Source organism: Anolis carolinensis, chromosome 2, assembly GCF_035594765.1.
Source record: "Anolis carolinensis isolate JA03-04 chromosome 2, rAnoCar3.1.pri, whole genome shotgun sequence".
In the NCBI taxonomy this organism is placed as follows: Eukaryota; Metazoa; Chordata; class Lepidosauria; order Squamata; family Dactyloidae; genus Anolis; species Anolis carolinensis.
In genome coordinates, this window is record NC_085842.1 from 181940493 (window position 1) to 181967423 (window position 26931).

At 42.7% G+C, this 26931-nt stretch overlaps 1 protein-coding gene and 1 long non-coding RNA gene across 7 annotated transcripts in view; one reads left to right on the forward strand and one right to left on the reverse strand.

Annotated features, from left to right (window-relative positions):
* Positions 1-26931, forward strand: part of l1cam (L1 cell adhesion molecule) — a 162491-nt gene that overhangs the window by 57633 nt on the left and 77927 nt on the right. For 4 of the 5 annotated variants that reach the window (XM_008103896.3, XM_008103898.3, XM_008103897.3 and 1 more), the window contains exons 3-6: positions 12665-12679; positions 13327-13432; positions 21076-21272; positions 25445-25567. In XM_008103896.3, the coding sequence (XP_008102103.1) occupies positions 12665-12679; positions 13327-13432; positions 21076-21272; positions 25445-25567 (441 nt within the window). The remainder of the gene's footprint in view (positions 1-12664; positions 12680-13326; positions 13433-21075; positions 21273-25444; positions 25568-26931) is intronic. The other variant, XM_008103899.3, reaches the window with a different exon arrangement.
* Positions 1634-13904, reverse strand: LOC134297129 (uncharacterized). 2 transcript variants are annotated; one of them, XR_010003887.1, is made up of 3 exons: positions 13466-13893; positions 11531-11683; positions 1634-3463 (listed from the first exon to the last, which is right to left on the reverse strand). It is a non-coding gene; the product is annotated as an uncharacterized LOC134297129 (long non-coding RNA). The 2 variants fall into 2 exon arrangements; XR_010003886.1 differs by lacking the exon at positions 1634-3463 and having other exon boundaries at positions 8172-11683; positions 13466-13904.

A 26931-nucleotide genomic window follows, 5' to 3' on the forward strand; every position in this document is an offset into this window, starting at 1 on the left:
TTGGATAATCCAGAACGTTGGATAAGCGAGTGTTGGATAAGTGAGACTCTACTGTATTTTAAATAATGTTGAGTATTCAGTAAAGTCTGTGTTTATTGGGATATCAGAAAGCAAAGGTGTCACTCTTTCAGCCTCCCAAGCAGGCAATTTTGGATCTTGGAGTATTTTGGATTGTTGGAAGTCTGGATCAAGGATATTCAATCTGTATTCGTACATTCAAATGGTTTTAAAAACTCAGATTGTGTTCCTGTTCTTTCTGATTTTATTTTGGATATATCCACACATGTTTTGTTTATCTCAGGATATATTGGTCAGGTCTTGTTACAATCAGAGGATTTTATACCTGTCCGCCAAATTAGTATATTTGAAGCCAGTATAAAATTGGAAAGAACAGGAATAAAAATCTGAGACTTTTTAATCAGACTGGATACACTCTATTATTATGCTTGAATCCTTACAATCCACCTGGAGAAGAGTGAAGAGCAGATCATTTGTGAGAAAATTGGTAGGGAAAAGGGGGACCTGCTTTTCCAGTCCAAATTGTTGGTGGTTTCCTCTCCATTAACAGCTGGACATCTCTTAGTATGTTGAATGAAACTGGTCCCTTCCATGCTGGCAGTTTCCCTGCCTTGGAAGCAATTCATGCTCTCGGAGCCAAACGCCATCATGACGAGGCTGGCAGATGCAGTCATTTAAAACCTAGCCTGTCCAAAACTTCTACAGAAGGGAGGAAGTTGCACCAGGGATTCCTGTTTTACTACAAAAGGAGAATATGGGTGAAAGGGGAGCTAAACTAGAGGAGAGATGTTATGGCTAAATGGTTAGAACACTGGGACTTAGCAGATCCAAGGTCAGCTCCAAACTAAGACCTGAAATTTACTAGCCCTAACTTAATATCTTCACTTTTTCACTTCACTTTATTTCTTAATTAGTCGCTCTCCACCAGAGTGCTCCGAGCGACTTACAATTTAAAATATCATTCCACAATATAAAAACATTTAACATAAAAACATTCAACAGTGACTATTTGGCAAATTAGACCTGATTTACTTAAATGTACAACCAAACAGCCAAGTCTTGAGCACTTTTACAAAAGGTCGCAACTACGATATTGCTCTAACATATGGAGGCAATGAGTTCCACAGAATTGGAGCATAGGTCGAAAAGGCTCTACGCCTTGTAGCTTCCAGGTGTACCTCCCTAGGGTCCGGTACGTATAGGAGATTTTCCTGGGAGGATTGAGGTGACCACTGATGGAAAAAAGGAATGAGGCGGTCCCTAAGATATAATGGTCCTTGGCCATTTTGAGCTCTAAATGTCAGGATCAGTATCTTGTAAGAGATCCGATGTTCTATGGGTAGCCAATGCAGTTGTTTCAGAATCGGTGTAATATGGGATCTTATAGATGATCCCACTAGCAGCCTGGCCACCGCATTTTGGACCATTCGGATCTTCTGCAGTTTACTATCAGCTCACCTGTATAGTATACTCTACAGGCCCTGCCCAGCCTTCTAAGCTTTGAACATGCCCACTGTGCCCGGCTATTATAGAATCATAGAGTTGGAAGGGACTTCATGGGCCATCCAGTTTAACACTCTGCCAAAAAGAAGGATATCATATTCAAAGCACCCCTTACAGATGGCCATCCAGCCTTTCACCTCCAAAGAAGGAGCCACCACCACACTCCAAGGCAGAGAGTTCCACTGTTGAACAACTCTCATAGTGAGAAAGTTCTTCCTAATGTTCAGGTGGAATCTCCTTTCCTGTAGTTTGAAGCCGTTGTTCCGTGTCCTAGTCTGCAGGGCAGCAGAAAACAAGCTTACTCCCTCCTCCCTGTGACTTCCTCTCACATATTTATATATGGCTATCATGTCTCCTCTCACCCTTCTCTTCTGCAAGCTAAACAAAACAAAAAAAACCAAAAAAAACATGCCTAGCTCTTTTAGCCACTCCTCGTAGGGCTTGTTCTCCAGACCCTTGATCATTTTAGTTGCCCTCCTCTGGACACCTTCTAGCTTGTCAATATCTCCCTTAAATTGAGGTGCCCATAATTGGACACAGTATTCTAGGTGTGGCCTGACCATTGATTGGTTGTTACTGAGTTCATGTCTTTATGATGTTTTATATGTTTTTATATAGTATTTTATTGTACTATATGTTGATATATCTGTTTTATTGGTCTTGGTCCCCATGTAAGCCATCCCAAGTCTCTTCGGGGAGATGGGGTGCAATATAAAAATAAAGTTATTATCAAGTTATTATGCCATCAGATCATCTGAATATGCCAGCCACTGATGCAGGTGAAACATGAGGAAAAATGCTGCTAAAACATGGCCATACAGCTCGGAAGCAACACAACACTCCTAACAAAACTCTGCCTGAGCTGCTAGAGCAGCTTATTTGATCACAGGGCTCCCAGATATGATGTAAATATTATGCATTTATACCCTGTGAACCTATGTGTACCTCTGAATTGCAGTAGAATGCTTTTCTGTCACTAAACAACAGAAGTGTATTCTCTTTGAAGAAAAAAAATCACTTAAGCATTTTCTGCAGCCCCTCTTTTTCTTGTTATAAATGAAGTGCATGTCAAGCAAACATTTTAAAATTCTGGTGAAATGCACCCCTACCTCATGTTTGATAGAATTTGTGTTCCTCCTGCTGCTAAATTTCATGTTGCTGTTTGGTAGCTGTTCACTTTCACTCTCCCAACAGGGATAACTGATCATGGTTGAATTCAATTTCAAAGATTCCCTGTCCCAGTTTTCAGAATGTACACAGAATTTTAATGGTGTCCTTTGCCATATCTGCAGTCCCTTTTGCTTTTGCGTGCCGCAGCTGGGAGGCTTCTTTTCCTTCTCTATTTGAGGAATTTCTGAAAATGTCAAACATCACTGAATGCAAGGCGGAGGGCTGCAACATGCTGGTTATTGCTCCTTTTCAAATGGCCTTGATCCATTAATAACACACCCCTTGGGACATGCCTTTCTTATCACTTGTGAGTTCACAATAGGTGATAGCTCTGTATTGATATTTCAGTCCAGATCGTTCTAGTTTGCTTATAAGGAAGTCAGCTGGTCAACTAATGTCTACAAAAAATGCAGAACACATACACACACAGATTGCCTTGCTCTTGTCCATGAAATGAGTTACTTTGTCAAAGAGCGGAAATTTATTTTTGTCTTCGCATGATTTGTTCCTCTCAAATCCACGTTGGATTCTGTGCATGCTTTACAAATCAATTATTTCTTGAATTCCTCTGACAAATTCACAGGGATGGATGTTAAGCTGACAGGCTTTGTAATTTGTTTTCCCAGTTGGCTTGCCCCTCCCTAGTCCGCTGGAGCTGCTAAGCCTCAGCAGGGAAACCTGCAAGTATTTCGGAGTTTTCTTCTACACCCCAAGGGTCTTGTTTCCTAGGATCGGCTGACTTGCTTTCATTCATACCTGAATCACAATGCCCCTGTTTCAGAAAAAAAGTTATTAATTGTAATGCTGCTTTCTCAGAACAGTTTGTATACCAAGGATAATTTATTTCCTTGTGCAATTAGAGAAAAACAAAGCAAGATTAATTTTGTAACAAGGAATGGGAGAAGGCAATTCAAAAAGAAAGACTGTTGGATACGAACACTCAAGAGCTGAAGAGGGAGCAATGCACTGCCTGAAACAGGAGTAAGGTTTGCATATGTCTCAGTTACTGATATTCATGATACCTTTTTCACTGATGTCATGATCAGGGACAGTCTTTGGCACCCTGTGGGTTGGACTACAACTCTCGTTGTCCCTTTCCAGCAGGCAAGCTTGGTTCACCTTTAGGAGGAAACCATTAGCGACAAATACTTAAGGTGTGCTTATTTATTTATTTAGAGTATTTATATTCTGCCCTTCTCAACCCAAAGAGGACTCAGGGTGGATCACAATGTACATATACATGACAAACATTCAATGCCATTAGACATACAACATACATACAGAGACAGAGACAAAGACACAGAGACAATTTAACATTTTCCAGCTTCCGGCTTCCTGACGGTATGCTCAATTCTGGCCGCAGGGGGAGCTGCTGCTTCATCATCCACTGTGACACCAAATCCTTGATGGAATACTTCCTCATTCTTCTGCATGCTACTGGACGATTTTTTAATGGTGTTGTAAATTAGTTAAATTAGCCTCCCCACATAAGCAGTACCTAAATTTCCTACTTGACAGATGCAACTATCTTTTGGGTTGCTTAGGTCAACAATGAGCTAGGCTATTTTAATGGTCAGGCACTCAAGCTGACCTGGGCTGGTTTGAACTCATAACCTCTCCGTCAGTAGTGATTTATTGCAGCTGTCTACTAACCAGCTGCGCCACAGCCTGGCCCTCCTTATAGCAAGGTGATTTTGTTGGTCAAAGCACCCTTCCCCAGTCTTGCATTCGAAAGGTGTTGGATGATAATTCCCATCATTGATAGCCTGCAGTGGTATGCTTGTTCATGTGTGTCATTAATATTTGTAGTCCAACTCTTCTAGAAGACACCAGTTTGGAGCTAAGAGCAACTTAGCCAGACTTGACATGTGGGAACTCCCATTTCTCCTTTCATCTCAAAAGAAGCAACTGAACAAGGGAATAATCACTTGCCAGCTGGCTATGGGATTCTGGGAGGTGCAATCCAAGATAGTAACATTCCCAAGCATGGGAACCTTACATTAATATCCACAAGCTTGGGAATGTTACCTTCTTGGACTGCATCCCCCAGAATCCAAAAGCCAGCTTTCCGAATGTAACTTTCCTAGGTTCTAGTTGAGGGGGACTCTGACAGAATTCTTTCCATTGATCTTCTGCTCAAAATGGCATTCCTCCAGACATGCTTTAAGGTGCTTTTAGGAGAAAGATATGTGGATTTTGACCAAACAGCACACGAAGAAGAGATTAAACAGGGCTTTCCTTGTCTGCCTCATTTTTTCTACCTGGAATGTCAGCCTCTGACGTAACTGACTTTTATGAAACAAACAACAAATATCCCTGGGAAGTTCTCCATCCTTATCTAGACTAGAGGTGGACAAAGTGTGGAGAGAGATAGTCAGTCAGTCAGACAGACAGACAGAAAGCATGGCCCGGGTACAATCTAGGTGATGTAGAAAGCATCTCCATCATGTTTGAAGCCCTTCTGGAGATGCTAAAGGTAAAAAATATTTTTTGCAATACCTTTTAAATACGTGAAGGGAAGTCATAGGGAGGAGGGAGCAAGCTTGTTTTCTGCTGCCCTGCAGACTAGGACGCGGAACAATGGCTTCTAACTACAAGAAAGGAGATTCCACTTGAACATCAGGAAGAATTTCCTCACTGTGAGGGCTGTTCGGCAGTGGAACTCTCTCCCCTGGACTGTGGTGGAGGCTCCTTCTTTGGAGGCTTTTAAACAGAGGCTGGATGGCCATCTGTCGGGGGTGCTTTGAATGCCATTTCCTGCGTTTTGCAGGGGGTTGGACTGGATGGCCCGTGAGGTCTCTTCCAACTCTACTATTCTATTAATTGCCACCAAATTCTCCAAACTGTCCACTAGGGAATGTGGAGTGGGTTCCCGCCCCATTTTGCTGTCTAGTATCAGTTTAGACTCAGGAGAAGCTTTCTTGAAACCCAACAGATGGTGAAAAATGTCATCATAGCCCCTAGATAAGTTTAGAAGCAAATACGGTATTTCTATCTTTTTGCAAGAGCAGGTGTGGCCCTCCACCTAAGGGCTACTGAGCACAATTCAAAGTGCTGGCTTTGGCCTATAAAGCCTTAAATGGCCCCGGCCCAGTTTAACTGTCCAAACGCATCCTTCTATATGAACCACCGCAGAGATTAAGATCTTCTGGGGAGGCCCTGCTCTCAGTCCCACCACCGTCACGGCTGACTTGCAATTGTTTTAAATAATGGTTTAAATGTGAACATACCGATTTTAGTGTTTATGTATATTTATGGTTTATTTTATGTTCTGGCGTTTGCCGTATATATGTTGTGTTCTTCCCTGAGTCCCCTTCGGGGTGAAAAGGGAGGAATATAAATGTTTTAAATCAATAATAAATAAATAAGGGCTAATGTTGCCCTCTGTCCTTGCACAGTTGTCCATCCTGATCTAGACGGATGTTCAGGATACATCCCTACATTGGGTCCTTTGGGATTGCTGCGGGAGGAAGCTTGGCACCCGTTGTGGAGGAGGAGAGAGTCCTCGTTTCTCCCCTGCTCTTAATTGCTTAATTAATTTCTGGATGGTTTTTCTGCCTTCAAGGCAGCTCACTATCATTGAATACCATTTACCATTAAAACCAGCCTGAAATGCAATTAAATCTTACACAATCAAATGATGGCTGAAAAACAGAACTAAAAGCTTGACAAGCCACAGCAGAACCAGAGAAGTAAGAACAAAAGAAAACAAAATAGCTTTTAAACCAGCCTTCCATAAAAGCCCTGTAGCTTCATACAGAACAATAAATAAGCAAAATTGAATCAAAACAAAACCTACTTGTGTGAGTTACAGGACGTTTGCTGAACGCACTAGAAATTCCAGTGTATTGCCAGGTATGAAAAAGATCTATATAAGAAAGGGATGTTTTTAATGCGTATCCCTACGAACATCAGTAGCCAAAAGAACTATCGGAACAAAAGCAAGATAAAATTAAATTACACAAAATGTGCATTGTGGTGCAAAAAAGGTTGCCTGAATGTGGACTTTGGCTCTGTGTTTGCAGCCTGTGAAGTTCCTCAACTGCTCCTAACATTTTAAAATTTGGGGATGTGCTTTTTGTTTGAAACCCATGTCTACATAGTCCACTGATGTGAAAACATTTACTAACACAGTCAATGCCCAGCAGCCATTCCTGCATGTACTTTTTCATCCATATCTAAACAAAAGTGTTCAGAAGTGGTGCTATATAGAATCATAGAATCATAGAATAGTAGAGTTGGAAGAGACCTCAAGGGCCATCTAGTCCAACCCCCCGCTAAGAAGCAGGAAATTGCATTCAAAGCACCCCCGACAGATGGCCATCCAGCCTCTGCTTAAAAGCCTCCAAAGAAGGAGCCTCCACCACGGCCCGGGGGAGAGAGTTCCACTGCCGAACAGCCCTCACAGTGAGGAAGTTCTTCCTGATGTTCAGGTGGAATCTCCTTTCCTGTAGTTTGAAGCCATTGTTCCGTGTCCTAGTCTGCAGGGCAGCAGAAAATAAGCTTGCTCCCTCCTCCCTATGACTTCCCCTCACATATTTGTACATGGCTATCATGTCTCCTCTCAGCCTTCTCTTCTGCAGGCTAAACATGCCCAGCTCTTTAAGCCGCTCCTCATAGGGCTTGTTCTCCAGACCCTTAATCATTTTAGTTGCCCTCCTCTGGACGCTTTCCAGCTTGTCAGCATCTCCCTTCATCTGCGGTGCCCAAAACTGGACACAGTATTCCAGGTGTGGTCTGACCAAGGCAGAATAGAGGGGGAGCATGACTTCCCTGGATCTAGACGTTATTCCCCTATTGATGCAGGCCAAAATCCCATTGGCTTTTTTAGCTGCCGCATCACATTGTAGGCTCATGTTTAACTTGTTGTCCACGAGGACTCCAAGATCTTTTTCGCACACACTGCTGTCAAGCCAGGCGTCCCCCATTCTGTATCTTTGATTTCCATTTTTTCTGCCGAAGTGAAGTATCTTGCATTTGTCCCTGTTGAACTTCATTTTGTTAGTTTCGGCCCATCTCTCTAGTCTGTCAAGATCGTTTTGAATTCTGCTCCTGTCTTCTGGAGTGTTAGCTATCCCTCCGAGTTTGGTGTCATCTGCAAACTTGATGATCGTGCCTTCTAACCCTTCGTCTAAGTCGTTAATAAAGATGTTGAACAGAACCGGGCCCAGGACGGAGCCCTGCGGCACTCCACTTGTCACTTCTTTCCATGATGAAGACGACGCATTGGTGACGCATATCTCTTCTGTTTGCTATTTTAACCAGAATATGAAAGCCAGAGTGGTGTAGTTGTTTGAGTCTTGGACTATGTCTCCGGAGGCCATGGAAACCCATTTGGTCAAGTCACATTCTCTCAGCCTTAAAGGAAGGCAAAAGCAAATCCATTCTAAATAAAACTTACCCAGAAAACCCAATCATAGGTTTGCCTTAGGCTCACCATATGTTGGAAATAATTTGAAGGCACAGAGAAACTAGCTGAAAAAAAAAGAAAACAACTGAATTTTTTTATGTTTGCATAGATGACAGTGTTGTCCACAATTTAAATCTAGTGTTGTGTGGATTTTTCAATAAAACATGATCGAGAAAGACTAAAAAATCCCATCCTAGTACAGTTGTTATTGGGTGTTTACCTCTGGATTGATCTTCTAATATCCAGATTGTGTAGACGAGCTCTTGGTTCCCTGAAAAGGTGTTTAGGATTGCAGTCATAAGTTATGCTACATAATAGGTAGAGCAACATTGTAATACTGTTAATATAGTGACTTCATACATTCGTCAAGGTATGTATTAATAGCAGAAGATTCGTTCCAAAGCATCATATTGTTGTAGAAGCTCAAGCGCTTGGCAATAGTTTCAACTTTTCTTCATCTTGGGATGGTTTTCTCTGACATCCCAAGAATTCAGCCAAAAACTACTACCAAGTTAAAGCAGCTGATGATGGTCTTCTTCTTCTTCCTCCTCCTCTTCATCATCATCATCATCATCATCATCATCATCATCTCCTCCTCTTGACAAACTATAAAATTCCCCCCCAGTCTTTCTGACATGGCTTCAGTATCCTTAAAACCATATCCCATCTGATCTTGGAATGTAAACAGGGCCAGGCCTACTTAATACTGAGATTGGGGTTTGCCAGGGAAGAACAAGTGATGTCAGAGAAGGGCAATGGCAAACCACTTAAGGAACCGTATGTGTTTTGTTGGGTCATCAAGTCACTCAAAAGCACATACACTGCATTATTATGGGGATTTCCTTCCATAATCTTTTGCTTTCAAGTTGCAGTTTGGTTCATTTGATACAATTCTTCAGAAGAGCTAAGCTCTTTTTCAGCTTAGACCTTTCTGGCTCCACCTTTCCACCTATTCATCTTCTTGATGTCTTCTCTTCATGTCTGTGTAGCTGCCTCTTCCCTTTACGTCTGGATGAGTAGACAAGGGATCCCAGGAGAGCCTTTTCCTTTCTTTAATTGGACTGGAGTCTTGTTCTAACCTGTCACTGACTGTTCCAATGTAGCACTCTCAACAACAATCAATTCAGCTTCTATAGGGGGGTTGGAGAGTGAGCAGTCTGAAAGCTGATCAGAATTTTGGTGTGGTCCATGGAGGTCCATTTACTATTTCAATCCCAGTCTGAAGCATGTGGGGATTCTTTCCAAATTAATTTCACACCATATAATGCACTTCCAAAATAATACTGTCCGCCGCTCCATCATGTCATGTAATTTCAAACATTCCATATACAGTAAGACTGCAATCCATTCAACCCTCTCCTGTAACTGTACTTCTTTAACAACTGTTTGTTCTGAAAGAATTTGCAGACAATAAAGTTTATGTACCAGCTGAAGAAAACATTGTGTTCTAATATCAAGTTGCTGTTAAATATAGATACTGTATGCATTTATCTCACCACCTTCCTGCTGCCCTAGTCCATGGGTTCTTCCCACAGCTTTTTGATCACTTGCATTTCCAGATTAGTCCTGGAAGCATGCATTTATTGCCTCTAGAAGAGGCTGAAATCTTTCACAGTGGGCATCCATTGGAAGCCTAGTTGGCAGCTATGCAAGCAGGCTGTGGTGCTTCCTTGCTGAAGGGCAAGGGCTAGAGCTCAGTTAGGAGAAAGTCCTACATTCAGCACTAGCATCTTCAAATAGGGCTGAGAAAGACACCGGCGACTTTGTCCTAGTCTGATATGCTGGGGAATTGTCAAATTCTATAGAACAAGGTGACAACTTTGACAGAACTGGGGTTCAATTAGATTAAAAAAAAAACCCAATGCAAAAGTGGTCAAAATTCACTTCTGCTTTGTTGTTGTCCTTATTGAATTTTTGATGTAAAACAATGCAAGGGACCATCTGTGACTCATTCTAGGGAGGAACGGCTGCTCCTCGAGTCTTTCAGGAAAGGCAATTCACCCCCTCCCTCTCGTCTTACTCAAAAAGAATAGTCCAGGAACACAGGGCCCACATTTGAGCCCAGGGCTTTGCTTTGCCAACCCACTATAGATCAAAAGTGGGCTATTTGTGGCCCTCTGGCATATATTGCGGATTGATGACAATAAATGGAAGCTCTTAGATGCGTCCACGATCCAGAGTCACCTGCAGAACAATAACATGCCACTCAGATTTGTAGAACAAAAATACAGGAACTTCACTGATTCCAAGAGAGCAAAAAGCAGTAATATTTACAATGGTCTCTCAAGGATACAGTCTTGGTTTTTCACCCTCTTTTCTCAGCAGCAAACAGGCCTCAAAATAGCAATGCCTCTCTGAGTACACAGTTCTCTTCACCAGCAGTACTCAGTCAGCACTGAAAAACTTGTCCAAACTGGTTCTGCAGTAGCAGAGCAGTAACAGTATCAAATCAATCCCCAGGTCTTTGCAGGCTCAGCCAATTGGCTTCATTTTCCAGCTAACACACACAGCACAGTGCCTTTGCAAAGCATGACAGCGTAGTCTTTGGTGAGAAATGGGAGCTGAAATTTAACAAGTTCTGGGACATGCCCACACTGTATAATTATTGTGGTTTGATAACCCTTTTGTCATTTTCTCTAACTGTGCCCAAATAAGAAACAATTCAAACCCCTGATTTCTTCCCGGTATCTGGGTGTGGCTCAAGAGTCAAAGCAGCCATAGAGCACTGTCAGCAGACAGGCGATGCAGAATCTAAAGAAGGCCTTTTCTTAACTGTACACCTTACATAGCCCAAGCTGGCCATTTCGCCAAATTCACTGCCTGCAGCTGTCCTGCTCTGTCATAAAGATTCTCACTTGCTTATACTTTGTTGTACCTGCTGTCTTGAAATGTGCACTCTGGCACTGAACTCTCACCCTCCGTAGCAGCTGAGCTTGGTGAGTTCCTTTTAAGAGATTATATTGACAGACTGAAGCCTTCCATAACTGAGCAGTGAGTACAGTGGGGCTCTGGATCCTACCACTGCTCATGTTATGGATGGGCTCCCTGTGGCATTTTCTTTGATGTCCTTAAACTTAATTTTCCAAGCTCTAAGAGCACACATCAGTGCTATAAGCTCACTTGTATATGCTGACATCTGGTTACCTCCAGGAATACCACTGTAAAGGGAGTGTTAAAATGAGATCATTGTCTCCCAAGAAGGAATTCTGCTCCACTCAACTGAAATTAGCATTGCAGAGTGAGACACTGGAAATCATTCACACCTAGAGCCCTGCTGTGTTCACATTTCCTAGACCTCTCCTTTTCCTTAGATGTTATTTCTAAATGTTTGTGGAAGCAATGCTAGCAATCTGGAGACAGAAGAATAATTTCATTCGTGGACAGAATTCTTATTTGAAGGGGCAGTGCTCTTTAGTGATGCTCACTTACATTTCAGACCGACACCTGATTGTCTCATATAGATGTGTGATTGTCTCATATAGATGTGTGTTGTTTATTTCTTCAGTTGCTTCCGACTCTTCATGATCTAATGCAGGGGTCCTCAAACTTTTGAAGCAGAGGGCCGGTCCACAATCCTTCAGACTGTTGAGGGGCAGAATTATCATTTGAAAAAAAAAAACGAACAAATTCCTATGCACACTGCATATGTCTTATTTGTGGTGCAATACAACAATAACAATGAAAGAACAATACAATATTTAAAAATGAAAACAATTTAACAAACAAACCTATCAGGATTTCAATGGAAAGTGTGGGCCTGCTACTGGCCAATGAGATAGTCAAGTTAATTATGATTGTTGTTGTTGTGTGCCTTCAAGTCATTTCAAACTTTGGGTGACCCTAAGTCTAAAATTATTTATTTATTTATTTACTACCTTTATTTACTACATTTATATCCCACCCTTCTCACCCCGAAGGGGACTCAGAGCAGCTGTATGTACATACAATATATTATATTATTAGCATAGCACAATATTAGCATTATATATTACTATATTGAACTATACCACTCTACAGTAATATTATATGTAATATATAACATATAATTAATATTATTATATGGTATTATTATTAGTATTATATTGTATAACATTATAATATTTTTATCAATATTATATGTATATACAATATATTATATTACTAAAACGGATATACAAATATTATATTATAAAACTGAGGGCGGAGGCCAGGTAAATGACCTTGGAGGGCCGCATCCGGCCCCTGGGCCTTAGTTTGGGGACCCCTGATCTAATGGATCAGCCCATGCCAGAGCTCCCTGTTGGCCAGCTCCTTCAAGGTCAAGACAGTCACTTCAAGGATACCATCCATCCATCTTTCCCTTGGTCGACCCCTCTTCCTTTTTCCTTCCATTTTCCCCTGTGGATGTGTTCTCTATCAAATTATATGTTTGAAAACTCAGGCATATGTTACATTCTACTTTCTGGTTGATATCCAGCATGCCCCCAGTACATGTTTATACGTCAATGATATACAGAAGTGAAAAGATTGAATGATCAATAACAAATGCTTCTCTTTTTTCCCCTTGCTTCCTTGCTGGTGCAGATAACCGGACAACCTGTGAGTTTTCCTTGAAATGGGTGAGGGTGAGGCTGGACTCATTGTAGGAGGCCAAATGGGAAAAAGGACTCTTGCACCTTTAATCTTTGTGAAGGAGAAGGAATCTCAGGAGGTGGATGCCAAACTGAATGTAATGAATTTTAAACTGCAAAGCGCTCACTTCTGCGCTATGATTAAAGGTGCAAGAACCCTGATTATGGATGCATCTATATTGTAGGATTAATGCAGTTTACACCACTTTAAGTGCCACATCTCAATGCTATTGAATCATGGGAGTTGTAATTTTACAGGGTATTTAGCCAAAGTGTGCTAGTGCCTCCCGTGATGCCATAGCATTGAGCCGCATCCTATAACTTCATTTGGCCACCCAAGATGGGAAGGTGAAAAGTGGAGAGAAGCTGCAGAGCATACAGCTTCCGAGTCCTGAATCTATGGCATAGTCATTATAGAGCTTGGAAATTTTACTTTGGGGTGGTGGTAGTACATCTATAATCCTTCAGCTTGGCCACTGTTGCTATCCAAAATGACAACTTTCCCAAGCTCTGAGTTCTTGCCATAGCCTTCTGTAAGGTAAAATCCTTGGAGCAGACTCAATGAGTCAGAGGTTTCTGCTTACTAATTCTCTTGCCTGTCTCTCTGTTTCCCAGTGCCACAACCACCTGAATTCTCAGAGCAGCCAGAGAAAGAGCTTGTGGTGTTCCCCACCGATGAGGTGACCGTGAGATGCCAGGCCAGCGGGAATCCCCCAGTGGAGTGAGTATGGAAAGGAAGCCGTTGCATTTATACCTTGCAGCTTGGAAGTGTTCCTTTTCTGGACTACAACTCCCAGAATTCTCCAACCAGTATAGGATTCTAGATGTTATAAAATGAAAAAAAAAATCAGTTTCACTCAATTTCTTTAACTTTCCCCTTCATTTCCAGTTTCAAAAGGGAATAGGTAAAGGTAAAGGTTTCCCCTGACGTTAAGTCCAGTCATGTCTGACTCTGGGGGTTGGTGCTCATCTCCATTTCTAAGCCGAAGAGCCAGCATTATCTGTAGACACCTCCAAGGTCATGTGGCCGGCATGACTGCATGGAGCGCCGTTACCTTCCTGCCGGAGCGGTACCTATTGATCTACTCATAATTGGCATGTTTTTGAACTGCTAGGTTGGCAGGAGCTGGAGCTAACAGCGGCCGCTCACGCTGCTCCTGGGGTTTGAACCTGGGACCTTTCGGTCTGCAAGTTCAGCAGCTCAGTGCTTTAACACACTTCACCACCGGGGCTCTTTTCAAAAGGGAATATTGTTAAGGATATTCCTCTGCAGGATCTTCAGTGTGGCATTATCCAAATGTCTAACAAGAGACAAACCAAGTGTCACCCTCCACTGAATCATCTTATGTCTTCCTCCTGCCCACTTCCATTGTTGAAAAGTAGCACAGGCTGTTGGTACCAGAGATAATGTATAGAGAGAAAAGGTTCATACCCATCGGCACTCCTGCGCCCATTCATATACAGAATTGTAGCACTATTCTATTGTAATTGCAATGGCCATATCCTGTGGAATCCTATAGTTTTGTCAGGGGCATAATTGGCTGAGGATTCTAGATGTTCCTCCTCTAAACTACAAATCCCAGATTTCTGTAGGATGTTGCCATGGTAATTAAAGTATAATGATTGTGCCATATTTTTTTTAGTGTGAATGGGCTCTTGGAAGCAGTGGTGCCTGATGCTCTTTGGAGTACATGGTACAGGGAATAGTGAAAGGTCACCAGATATGGAGACAAGTACATCCATCATGTTTGCTGTCAATTGCCTTCCTTGCAGTAGACCTTGTAGCCTTCTGCTGTCTTGGGAGCTAGGTATTGATTGCCCCAGCCTCCGGTGGCCTAGGGGATAAAAGCCTTGTGACTTAAAGGTTGGGTTGCTGACCTGAAAGCTGCCAGGTTCAAATCTCACCCAGGGAGAGCGTGGATGAGCTCCCTCTATCAGCTCCAGCTCCATGCGGGGACATGAGAGAAGCCTCCCACAAGGATGGTAAAACATCAAAACATCCGGGCGTCCCCTGGGCAACGTCCTTGCAGACGGCCAATTCTCTCACTCCAGAAGCAACTCCGGTTGCTCTTGACACACACACACACACACACACACAAAGACGAATGAATCAGCCCTGACTGGAGGCTGAATCTTATGTTTTCCAGCTGTTCTTAAACAAAGGCAAAGGCATCAGGAAGTTACTATTTTCCCAGGTCCAGATTATTTTGAGGTCATAGCACATCTCCTGCATTTAAAACTAGAGGCCTTTTGATCCTGTACTATGGAAATCATTACTGTTAGAACATGTCGGAGTTGCCTTTGTTGCCTATATAGTGGAAAGGAATGGGGAATGAAGGGAAAAGCTTTGAGATTATTTGTTTCCATGGCTGTCTATCTATGTACATGTTTAGGTGCACTGGTGCAGTTGGAGGTACAGTCATGGGATTGGGTGGATTCAGGATGTAGGAGGACAACAATTCACATAATTCTTCAGGTGGCATGGATATTTGTCATCCAAACCAGTAACTTTTGTAAGCTCTGGAATGAACTATTAACAAAAGGGCAGACTTCACATCCTATTGGGTGAAGCCCTCTTCTATGCATCTAATCATACATGATACACATAAATGGCAGAACTACCTGTCTCCAAACCCCATCATCAAGTGCAGAGTAGCAGGGAGGAGATGGGGAGATAGCAGTGGACAAACTGGAAAATAAACACCCCTGAATCAGCCATTTAGCATCCTTTTTTCTGTTTATGCTTTTAGTGCACACATGTGAAATGTTCCACATAATGACTTATACCAGCCAGCACAAGATCATGCCTTCCAGCTGAGTTGGACTTTTTCTCCCTTCACTTCTGTCATGGAGAGCTTACTGGCAGGGAGTGATCGGAGGTGCAGTTCCTCACAACTGGAGGGCCCACCATGTTGGAAAGAGGTGTGGCTTAGAGATTGGTATTCAAATGGGGGGTAACCCCTGGTTTGAATCTCACCTTTTGCATTAGAGCAGTGGTTCTCAACCTGTGTGCCCCCATATTTTTTGGCCTTCAGCTCCCAGAAATCCTAACAGCTGGTAAACTGGCTGGGATTTCTGGAAGTTATGGGCCAAAACACCTGGGGACCCACAGGTTGAGAATCACTGCCTTAAAGAGATTTGGTCAGCCTACTTTTAACTGGTACTTTTCTGATGTGTTGAGCTCAACTACAATTCCCACTATCTGTGAGGTTGTGACAGGCCCCTTAATTATTGCTATTGTTGTTATGTTTATTTATATCCCACTTTTCTCTCTATACGAAGACTTAATATGAGTGTTAAAGGAAGGAGGTATAAGGAGTAGGATTTTAGCACACTAGCAGATTTACACTTTTAAATATCTAGGTCAGTGGTTCTTAAAGTATACTCCGTGGAGCCCTTGGGGCTTCGAGAAGCATACTGTGGAGCTCTGCACTTCTCTACTTCTTCCCTCTTCCCCACTGAGGTTTCTGCTATTATTATTATTATTATTATTATTATTATTATTATTATTATTATTATGACACAGCAAACAAGATAGATATGCTGGATTTCGTATTATTATTATTATTATTATTATTATTATTATTATTATTATTACTGTTATTATTACAAAGACTGGGTGGCTACCTGTTGGGGGTGCTTTTATTGTGCTTTTCCTCCATGGCAGAAGGGGGTTGGACTGGATAGCTCCTGGGTCTTCCACTAAATATTGCTAAGTTTATGCTGGTTACAATTGTCCTTCATTTTAAATAGTGCATTGTTTTTTCCTTCCTTTTTGTGCACTACAAATGAGATATGTGTAGTGTGCATAGGAATTTGTTTGTGTTTTTTCAATTAGTTCACACAAAGATTCTCCATCCATCTGCCACTGGCCCAGCCTGTCTGTCAGATTTTAAAATGCAATGCATCCAAAAGTTTGCCCATGCCTGGTATATATACATTAAATATGATATAATATATTAACATTTCTTGGGACTCCACGAGAAACTTTTGCTTCAAAAAGGGCTCCACAGCCAAAAACGTTTGAGAACCCCTGATCTAGGTCATTAGTCTCTGAATTTTTAAACCATTAAACAAATGCAGTTTGAATTTTGCCTGGAAATGGCTAAAAAAATGAATACCGAATAGCCGTGTCAGTAATAAGATGGATGGCATGGGTTTATTGCAGCGTAAGGCACAATTGGAAAAAAGGGCTTAGGTGTTTTGCCAGTAAACAAGTGGGGATGAGAGCTGGTGGTTTTCAATGCAGTACATACATCTGCAGAGAGAAAAAATCCTGCATGAGGAGTGATGGAGGTTGCAGTTCAGCAGCACCTTGAAGGTACCAAATCCATCTGACCTTGGAACCTGAGCAATGTCAGCCCTGGTTCCTACTTAGATAGGAGAATGCCAAAGCATACCAGATTCTGTGTAAACTATATTTCAGAAGAAGGAACTGGCAAAACTCCTTTTGAGTATTCTTTCTCTAAGGCTCTTTCCACACAGCCCTATAAAACCCCACATTTTCTGTTTTGAACTGGAATATATGGCAGTGTGGACTTAGATAACCCAGTTCAAAGCAGATATTGTGGGATTTTCTGCCTTGATATTCTGGGTTATATGACTGTGTGGAGAAAACCCTTTGAAGTTTATGGGATCACCATCAGCTGACAGACTTGAAGGCACATACACATGCATTGCTTATTTAACTGCTGCTGCTGCTACTGTCCAATGGAGCTCACATTGGTGCAGCGGATTAAACTGCTGAGCTGCTGAACTTGCTGACCGAAAGGTTGATGGTTTGAATCCGGGGAGCGGAGTGAGTGCCTGCTGTTAACTCCAGCTTCTGCCAACCTAGTAGTTTGAAAACATGCAAATGTGAGATCAATAGGTACCGCTCTGGCGGGAAGGTAACGGCGCTCCATGCAGTCATGCCAGCCACATGATCTTGGAGGTGTCTATGGACAACGCTGGCTCTTTGGCTTAGAAATGGAGATGAGCAACAACCCCCAGAGTCGGACACGACTGGACTTAACGTCAGGGGAAAACCTTTACCTTTACCTACTACCACCATTCAATGAATGGACCCGGGAGTAAATCAGGCTTGGTTGCTTCATAGAAACCAAATGAATAAGCTGATCATACTTGGACATACCATGACAAGAGATAATTCACTAGTAAAAACAATAATAATTAGTAAAATAGAAGGCAAGAGCCCCTGGTGGCGCAGTGCGTTAAACACTGAGCTGCTGAACTTGCAGACCGAAAGGTCACAGGTTCAAATCCGGGGAGTGGAATGAGCGCCCGCTGTTAGCTCCAGCTTCTGCCAACCTAGTAGTTTGAAAACATGCAAATGTGAGTAGATTAATAGGTACCGCTCCGGAGGGAAGGTAACGGCGCTCCATAACGTCAATCCGGCCAGATGACCTTGGAGGTGTCTATGGACAACGCTGGCTCTTCGGCTTAGAAATGGAGATCAGCACCAACCCCCAGAGTTGGACACGATTGGACTTAACGTCAAGAGAAACCTGACAATAGGAAAGGACCCCATTGCAGGTGGATAATAAGATTGGGGATGGCATTCAATTTTCTTGAATGATGTACAGTGACAATGAAGTTATTCTATTCTATAAACTCAATCAAGGAGACCCAGTCTTGAGCTTGCAAGACTTTAGAATTGTTCATGACAGGGAGACTTGAAGGTGTTTCATTCATGGAATCACCATAAGTCAAAGTTGACTTGACAGTAATAAAGGACAGATTGGTTTCGTGGGAAATCTTTACTGGGAGGACAGGGCTGGGAAAAACATTAGGGTACAAATTGCCCAGAAGATGTTTGTGCTTTTTGCATAGATGCCAAGAGCCATCTTTTTCCTCTTATAGAAGACAATTATGTAAAATGAAATAGATATTTGTAGACAGTCTTTGAATTTGTATTCTTCTGACCACTCAGCTTCCCGCCCATGCGGAATAAACAGCCCTATTGACATAGTCTTATTTCACCAACAACTGATCCTTGCTGCTTATTATGTTGGAAATTTCACAGTGCACCATACTCTAAGATTTGTTCCCTTCTGTTCATAATATCTCCCTTATATGCTGCTGCGGTAATGTCCCTGACCTTACTCTGACCTCAGCTCATCACTTAATCTATTTCCCTGTCCTCACCTCAGCTTCTGTGAATATGAGAGAAATTATTGTTTCCCTGAATTTCATTCTATAACTTTATATCCCCAGAGTCATTTCCCCATTCCCTCCCATCCCCATGAATCATGCCTACTGGAAACACTCTCTTTTTTAAAAAAAAATGTGTTTAAAAAAATGTGTTTCATGTATAAGTTAAGGACAGGTTTGGGGGCTCAAATTCTGGATTTTACATGACCCAAGGGTCATTCCAGGAAGAGGGGAATGCACGAATGTCATCACAGGGGAGCAGCCACCTCATTTCACCACCCAGTCATTCAAAATGTCCCAGAAGCAGCACCACGGAGAGAGTAGAGGGGACCAGTGCTTCTTTTAGGTTCTCCTGAAATGGACTTAAGTGCTCACCTTTCATTACTCTACTAGGCACTCACCTTTCATTACTTTACCATGGTTCCTTTTTAAAATAAAAGTAAAGGTACAGCACTCACATTGTGTTGGGAATTGATGAGCCGCTAAGCTCAAATCACCCCCTTTATGAGGTAAATTCCAATCAAAATAGCAGAGTAAAATGCAGCAGTGAGACTTATGCGGTGTGAGTTTTGGAAGGCCTCTGTGTCTTCAGGAAGGCAAAGGAATGCAAAGTTAGCTTTAAAGTTTAAAAGCATTTATTGAGGTAAAAAGAAATCCAATGGTGGATAGAAAAGGTTTGGAGCTAACTATCTAATCTAATCCTGTTCTAATACACATAGACGGATCAAAATAACAAAGATCTAGATAGCTACATCTTGGCTAGTAGAGCGGACAGAGTGCGTCCTCTCTCTGGAACAAAGCAGGAAGCAGGAATGGCAACCAAGCCTCATGGGTCGCTTCTTCTCTAGGGCCATAAACATTCCAAAGGCCAAATTGGGGAAGTTACGTCAAAGCCCTAGGAGAGATCATATTTCTAAAGCATCAAAGGGGTGGGTTGACCTAAGTAGGACATGAGGGAGGAAACAATAGTGAAGCCTAATCAAAGCATACATGGAACTGGGGAAGGTGTCCCTAACTCTTTTTTAGGCTTCCTATCTAACCATAGAGACTTAAGCAGTACATGATGACATTTTTCCAACTCATTGAGCCATGGGTACAGCAATCCAGGTTTTTTATTTTTTTATTTTTACTACAGTTTCTTTACCAGTGGTTCTCAACCTGTGGGTCCCTAGATGTTTTGGCCTTCAACTCCCAGAAATCCTAACATCTGGTAAACTGGCTGGGATTACTGGGAGTTGTAGTCCAAAACTCCTGGGGACGAACAAGTTGAGAACCACTTGTATAGAGTAACCAAAAATGATACTGCTCCATTATCTGGGCGGAGGCCACTAGGAGGTGCTAGAGAAAGAAGGATAGTCCATTTTATGGGGGTGGAGGGAGGGTTGAAGGAGTAAAACAATTTCCCCAGTTTTCACTGGTTATTCCCCCTTCCCACCTCCCTTATCATAAACAAGGGTTGCTTCCATGGGTGGAATAATGGGAAAACAGAGGGGAAATGGTTTTCCTCGTTCAGCCCTCCCTCCACCCTCATAACATGAGCTATCTTCTCTCTAGCACTCCCTAGTGGCCTCCACCCAGATAATGGAAAAAAGGTAAAGGTTTCCCTTGACATTAAGTCCAGTCATGTCCGACTCTGGGGGTTGGTTCTCATCTCCATTTCTAAGCCGAAGAGCCGGCATTGTCTGTAGACACCTCTAAGGTCATGTGGCCGGCATGACTGCATGGAACGCTATTACCTTCCCGCTGAAGCAGTACCTATTGATCTACTCACATTTGCAAGTTTTCGAACTGCTAGGTTGGAAGAAGCTGGAGCTAACAGCGGGCGCTCAATCCGCTCCCCGGATTTGAACCTGGGACCTTTCGGTCTGCAAGTTCAGCAGCTCAGTGGTTTAACACACTGAGCCACCACTGGTATACATTTTTAAAGTTCTGTTCTCCGAGGAGGCAAAAAAGAAAACCACTTTTTTGCCCAATGGATGGAGGTCCAATTTTGGCACATGATTTACTCCCTGAAATTGTTTTCTTCCTTCTCTGCAATCATTTGAATCAAACTTGATTGGGAATCTCTTCCCGACTCTGCTTATTGTATTTTCCAAATCCAGCCCTTTCTATGGTCTGTGACACAGTTCATGATCCAGGCTTTGACAATATACCTTTCCAAAGAGTGTGTGCTCATCCCCTTTGCTCTGTTGTACCTTCTCAATTAAACAGGTTCCACTGGACCAAGGATGGGAAAGAGTTTAATCCGAATGAGGTGCCAGGGATGACGCAACGGAAAGGATCCGGGACCATAGTCATCACCACAAACAATGGGAACGTGGCCACCAAGTTCAAAGGGGTGTACCGGTGCTATGCCACCAACTCCCTGGGCACGGCCATGAGCTACGAGAGCCGCATCATTGCTGAGAGTGAGTCTCCCCACTTTCCACTCATCTCCCCACCCGTTCTTCATCCGTACATCTCACACACATGCATACACCCCATGATATCCCTTGCACAGGCTTTGCTGATGCAGCTTATTCCCGACCCTACAAATGACTGCAGTTCAGCACACACACACTCACATAGACACACTATTTGGGTAATAAATTTCTCCCCTTCCCCCTCTTACAATAAATGTCTTCTCCTTGGCTCTCTCCCCCTCCCTCCGCTCCTTTTACCTGCCTGGACTCCCTGGAGTGCAGCTGGTTGCTCTTGTTTCCACAGCAACGGTTGCCATGGTTTCGTGGTGTCGGGGTGATGTAATTGCCAGTCTTCTCCATCAGCACCTCCCCGGCCCCCTCCCCTTTCTCTCCCCCTTCCCCAACCTATGGAGTTTTTGAAAAATAAAATAAAAAGACTATTGTGAAAAGGAGGGGTGAGAGGAGGCGTGCTATTGATCCTGACTGTAACCACCAAGGAAAGATGATGCCACTAAAGAGTTTACAGAAAGAGAAAAGGAAAACGAAGGATATGAATGCGGTGCCTTTTAATTTTTTTGTCAAGTAACATCCCTGTTGCATTAAAAAAATGGAAACCTCCTTTTAATTTGTGTATCCCCAAAGAGAGCATTCTGGCCTTTACCACATACTGCTGTAGGAAGTTGCATTGTGGTGAGCAATCTGTTTGTGCAAATAATATTCTGGAAACTCATCTTAGGCCCAAACATATAGCTGAAGGAAGACAGGTGAGGGGCTGAAAACCCACTCCTTTTTTTTTTTTTAGGGCAGGCCATGGGAATCCAGGGGTCCCCAAACTAAGGCCCGGGGGCCGGATGCGGCCCATCGAAGCTATTTATCTGGCCCCCATGGCACAAGGGCAGAAGGGGGTTGGGCTAAATGACCCAAGGGGTCTCTTCTTTTCTTACAACCCATAATAATAATAATAATAATAACAACAACAACAACAACAACAACAACAACAACAACAACAACAACATTGAGGCTGGATGGCCATCTGTCAGGGATGCTTTGGTTATGCTTTTGGTGCACAGAGGCAGAAGGGGGTTGGGCTAAATGGCCCAAGGGGTCTCTTCCAACCCTCTTTATTATTATTATTATTATTATTATTATTATTATTATTATTATTAATAATAATAATAATAATAATAATAATAATAATAACAATGAGGCTGGATGGCCATCTGTCAGGGATGCTTTGGTTGTGCTTTTGGTGCACAGAGGCAGAAGGTGGTAGGGTTAAATGGCCCAAGGGGTCTCTTCCAACCCTCTTCGTTATTATTATTATTATTATTATTATTATTATTATTATTATTATTATTAACATTGAGGCTGGATGGCCATCTGTCAGGGATGCTTTGGTTGTGCTTTTGCTGCACAGAGGCAGAAAGGGGTTGGACTAAATGACCCTCTTTTTTATTACTGTTGTTATTATTATTATTATTATTATTATTATTATTGCTCGGTGGCCAACTATAGTCCGGCCCTCCAGCGGTTCAAAGGATCGTGAACTGGCCCCCTGTTTTAAAAGTTTGGGGACCCCTGCTATAATCTATCCAGACTCTGCATACAACTCACACCATCCCTCACCAGCATTGATTGTGATGGGGAATTGTGAGAAGTGGAGCTCTGTGATGTTTGCAGGGACACATCTCTGCCATAGTTTTGTCACTGTTGCGTGCCTACAAATCGACTCCGAGCTATGGAAACCCTGCCTGGGCCCCCCAGATGTTTTTGGCCTTCAACTCCCAGAAATCCTAACAGCTGGTAAACTGGTTGGGAGTTGTAGGACAAAAACATATGGGGACCCCAGGTTGAGAACCACTGTCCTAGGAGATGAAGGTGGAAAGAGTGTGATTTGCTTAAGGTGGATTCTCATAGCCATCATCTCCTAGGACAGTGGTTCTCAACCTGGGGTCCCCAGATGTTTTTGTCCCACAACTCCCAGCCAGTTTACCAGCTGTTAGGATTTCTGGGAGCTGAAGGCCAAAATTTCTTCAGAGGAGGTTGACTATGGCCTTCCTAGGCGGAAAGAGTGTGATTTGCCTAAGGTGGATTCCCACAGCCTTGATCTCCTAGGACAGTGGTTCTCAACCTGGGGTCCCCAGATGTTTTTGTCCTACAACTCCCAGAAATCCCAGCCAGTTTACCAGCTGTTAGGATTTCTGGGAGTTGAAGGCCAAAAACATCTGGGGACCCCAGGTTGAGAACCACTCTCCTAGGACAACCTTCAAATCATTACTGTGCTGGCTTCAGTTGTAGCATTTCCTTAATTCCTAATCTTTAGGTCCTCCAGATCAACAGCCCTTCCACACAGCCATATAATTCATAATATCCAGGTAGATAATCCACAATATCTGAACTGGGTTATCTGAGTCTACACTGCCATGTAATCCAGTTCAATGTGGAATTTATACAGCTATGTAGAAGGGGCCCAACTTGTCCTGGGCAGCATGGCCATGTTTTGAAGTGGAAAACCCAGTGGTGCAAGACTTTGTAGTTCCAGGGCTGGTTGAGTGATGTTCTTCTCACTCGGGCCCCTTCCACACAGCTGAATAAAATCCCACATTTTCTGCTTTGAACTGGAATATATGGCAGTGTGGACTCATATAACCCAGTTCAAAGCAGATATTGTGGGATTTGCTGCTTTGATATTCTGGGATATAGGGCTGTGTGGAAGGGCCCTGGGTCCTAAATCTCAGAGGAGAAAGCAGCTCATATAAGGAAGATGTTACTCATCTGGCCCTCAGCCTGAGTTGGCTGGCCCTACCATTAGGTAAGCAGCTGAAGATGGAAGGAGAGGGCATCTATGGGAGCTCCCTTCCCAGAGTATGAACTCTCTAGCTGTTTTTCTCTGTATGGAATAGTCAGGGGGTATCACCTTGTTTTGAGCTGTCCTGTCCAAATATGCCATGTAGAAAAAGTCTTTTAGGGCCCTTCCACATAGCCATATAACCCAGAATATCAAGGCAGATAATCCACAATATCTTTTTTGAACTGGGTTATCTTAGTCCACACTGCCATATAATCCAGTTCAATGTGGATTTTATACAGCTATATGGAAGGGGCCTTTGTGACAAGGTTGTGGGTGAAGAGTTATGTGCTTCCCGGGCGTCTTTTGGATATGTAACCTAACTCTACACTCCCTTTCCTCTTGGTGGACTCAACCTCTTTTATACCTTGAAGACTGTTGTATATAAAAAAAACAACCTTGAGGGTGGGTTTTTTTTTGTCTTCAAAATGGTCAGTTCTCTAAAAGTATAAGGCATCTTATGTAAGAATATAGGATTGAGATATTAGAGTTGTCCATTCACACATTCCTACTACAGTAGAGTCTCACTTATCCAACATAAACGGGCCGGCAGAACATTGGATAAGCAAAAATATTGGATAATAATCAGGGATTAAGAAAAAAGCCTATTAAACATAAAATTACATTATGATTTTACAAATTAAACACCAAAACATCATGTTTTACGGAGCCTGCGGTGGCCTAGGGGATAAAAGCCTTATGACTTGAAGGTTGGGTTGCTGACCTGAAGGCTGCCAGGTTCGAATCCCACCCGGGGAGAGCGCGGATGAGCTCCCTCTATCAGCTCCAGCTCCATGCGGGGACATGAGAGAAGCCTCCCACAAGGATGTTAAAACATCAAAACATCTGGGCGTCCCCTGGGCAACGTCCTTGCAGACAGCCAATTCTCTCACTCCAGAAGCAACTCCGGTTGCTCCCGACATGGAAAAAAAAAAGATATTTTACAACGAATTGACAGAAAAAGCAGTTCAATACACAGTATTGTTATTTACTGTATTAACAAATTTAGCACCAAACATTGCAACATTTACTACAAAAAACATTGACTACTAAAAGGCAGACTGCATTGGATAATACAGAACATTGGATAAGTGAAGCTTGGATAAGTAAGACTCTAGTGTATTATCTTTCCTTGCACAATATAAACATTGTTTGGGAATTACGATCCCTGCCCATATTTTTTCCAGCTAGTGCTCAGCTGTTATTAATATTTTATTGCTCCTATGCTCAGTCCTCCTTTTTAATAAATAAATACATTTAGTCCTGTCCTCACCTGCTGCACTTTGCACACAAATGTCTCCCTTTGCACCCCACTTTTCTTGATTTCCAGGTGCCCCACAGTGGCCGAAGGAGAAGGTGGCACCAATTACGGTGGAAGAAGGGACTCACACTATCTTGCCTTGCAATCCACCTATCAGTGCGGTTCCTCCCAAAATCTACTGGCTCAATAGCAGTGAGTATTGCCAACCTAATTCTGGAGTTGTTCTTTTTTTTTTATCACTGAGCATTGTGGAAGATCTGGGGCAGGGTGGCCACATGCTGATGCACTAAATTAGAAATGCTGACAGTAAGCTTTCGACTTTGAGAATATCTTGGGATTTTTTTTCCAGAAATAGTAGGACAGGATTGTAGTCCAGATTGGATTTGTGGGAGAGGAGCAGTTCATGGCAGCACACATGCCTTCCCATGTTATCATCTGAGGCCCTTCCACACAGCTGTATAAAATCCACATTGAACTGGATTATATGACAGTGTGGACTCTGATCAGTTCAAAGCAGATATTGTGGATTATCTGCCTTGATATTCTGGGCTATATGGTTGTTTCCAACCATACTAAATCAGTTAGTATAGACAAAGTAGTGCAATGCAAACACAGTAGTACAATAGACGATCTGATCAGCTGGACTTCGCTTATGGAAGCTATAATATATCTCTGGCTGTTTTGCCTGAACACCTCTCAGCATTCTTATTATTCAAAAGTAATTAAATTAGTTACCATTCAGTCAATTTGCATAATCTGAAGGCTGGAAGCCTCTGGCCAACAGTACAAAGCACACCTAATTAATGAGGTTATGTATTCCCATTCTCTCTCAGAAATGGTGAGACTAACTCAAACCAGTTACAGTTACATAAGAAAAGGAGTGACATTCTGCCTTATTATCCTTTGTTGTGTTATATTATATTTTGTTATATACAGGAATTAATTACAAATGACTCACTGATTGTAAGCAATTACAGGCAGCCCCCGAGTCACAAACATCTGACTTGCATATGACTCCTAGTTACAAACAGGAGTGAGATGACAGGAAGTGAGAGGGAGGGCCCTTTCACACTGCCCCTAAGATCCCTGATTATCTGTTAATCCCAGATTATCTGGCAGTGGAGACGCATATATTCCAGTTTAAAGCAGATAATCAGGGATTTTTTTTCGTGTCAGGGGTGACTTAAGAAACTGCTAGTCGCTTCTGGGGTGAGGGAATTGGCTGTCTGTAAGGACATTGCTCAGGGGACACCCAGATGTTTTACCATCGTGTAGGAGGCTTCTCTCATGCCCCCACATGGGAAGCTGGAGCTGACAGATGGGAGCTCACCCCGAACCACCGACCTTTCAATCAGCAGTCCTGCTGGCACAAGAGTTCAACGCATTGCACCACTGGGGGATCTGTGATCAGATCCTAGGATAAAGGGCGGTGTGGAAATCTACCCTTGGGAAGGGAAATTTATTTATTTATTTACAGTATTTATATTCCGCCCTTCTCACCCCGAAGGGGACTCAGGGCGGATTACAATGAACACATGTATGGCAAACATTCAATG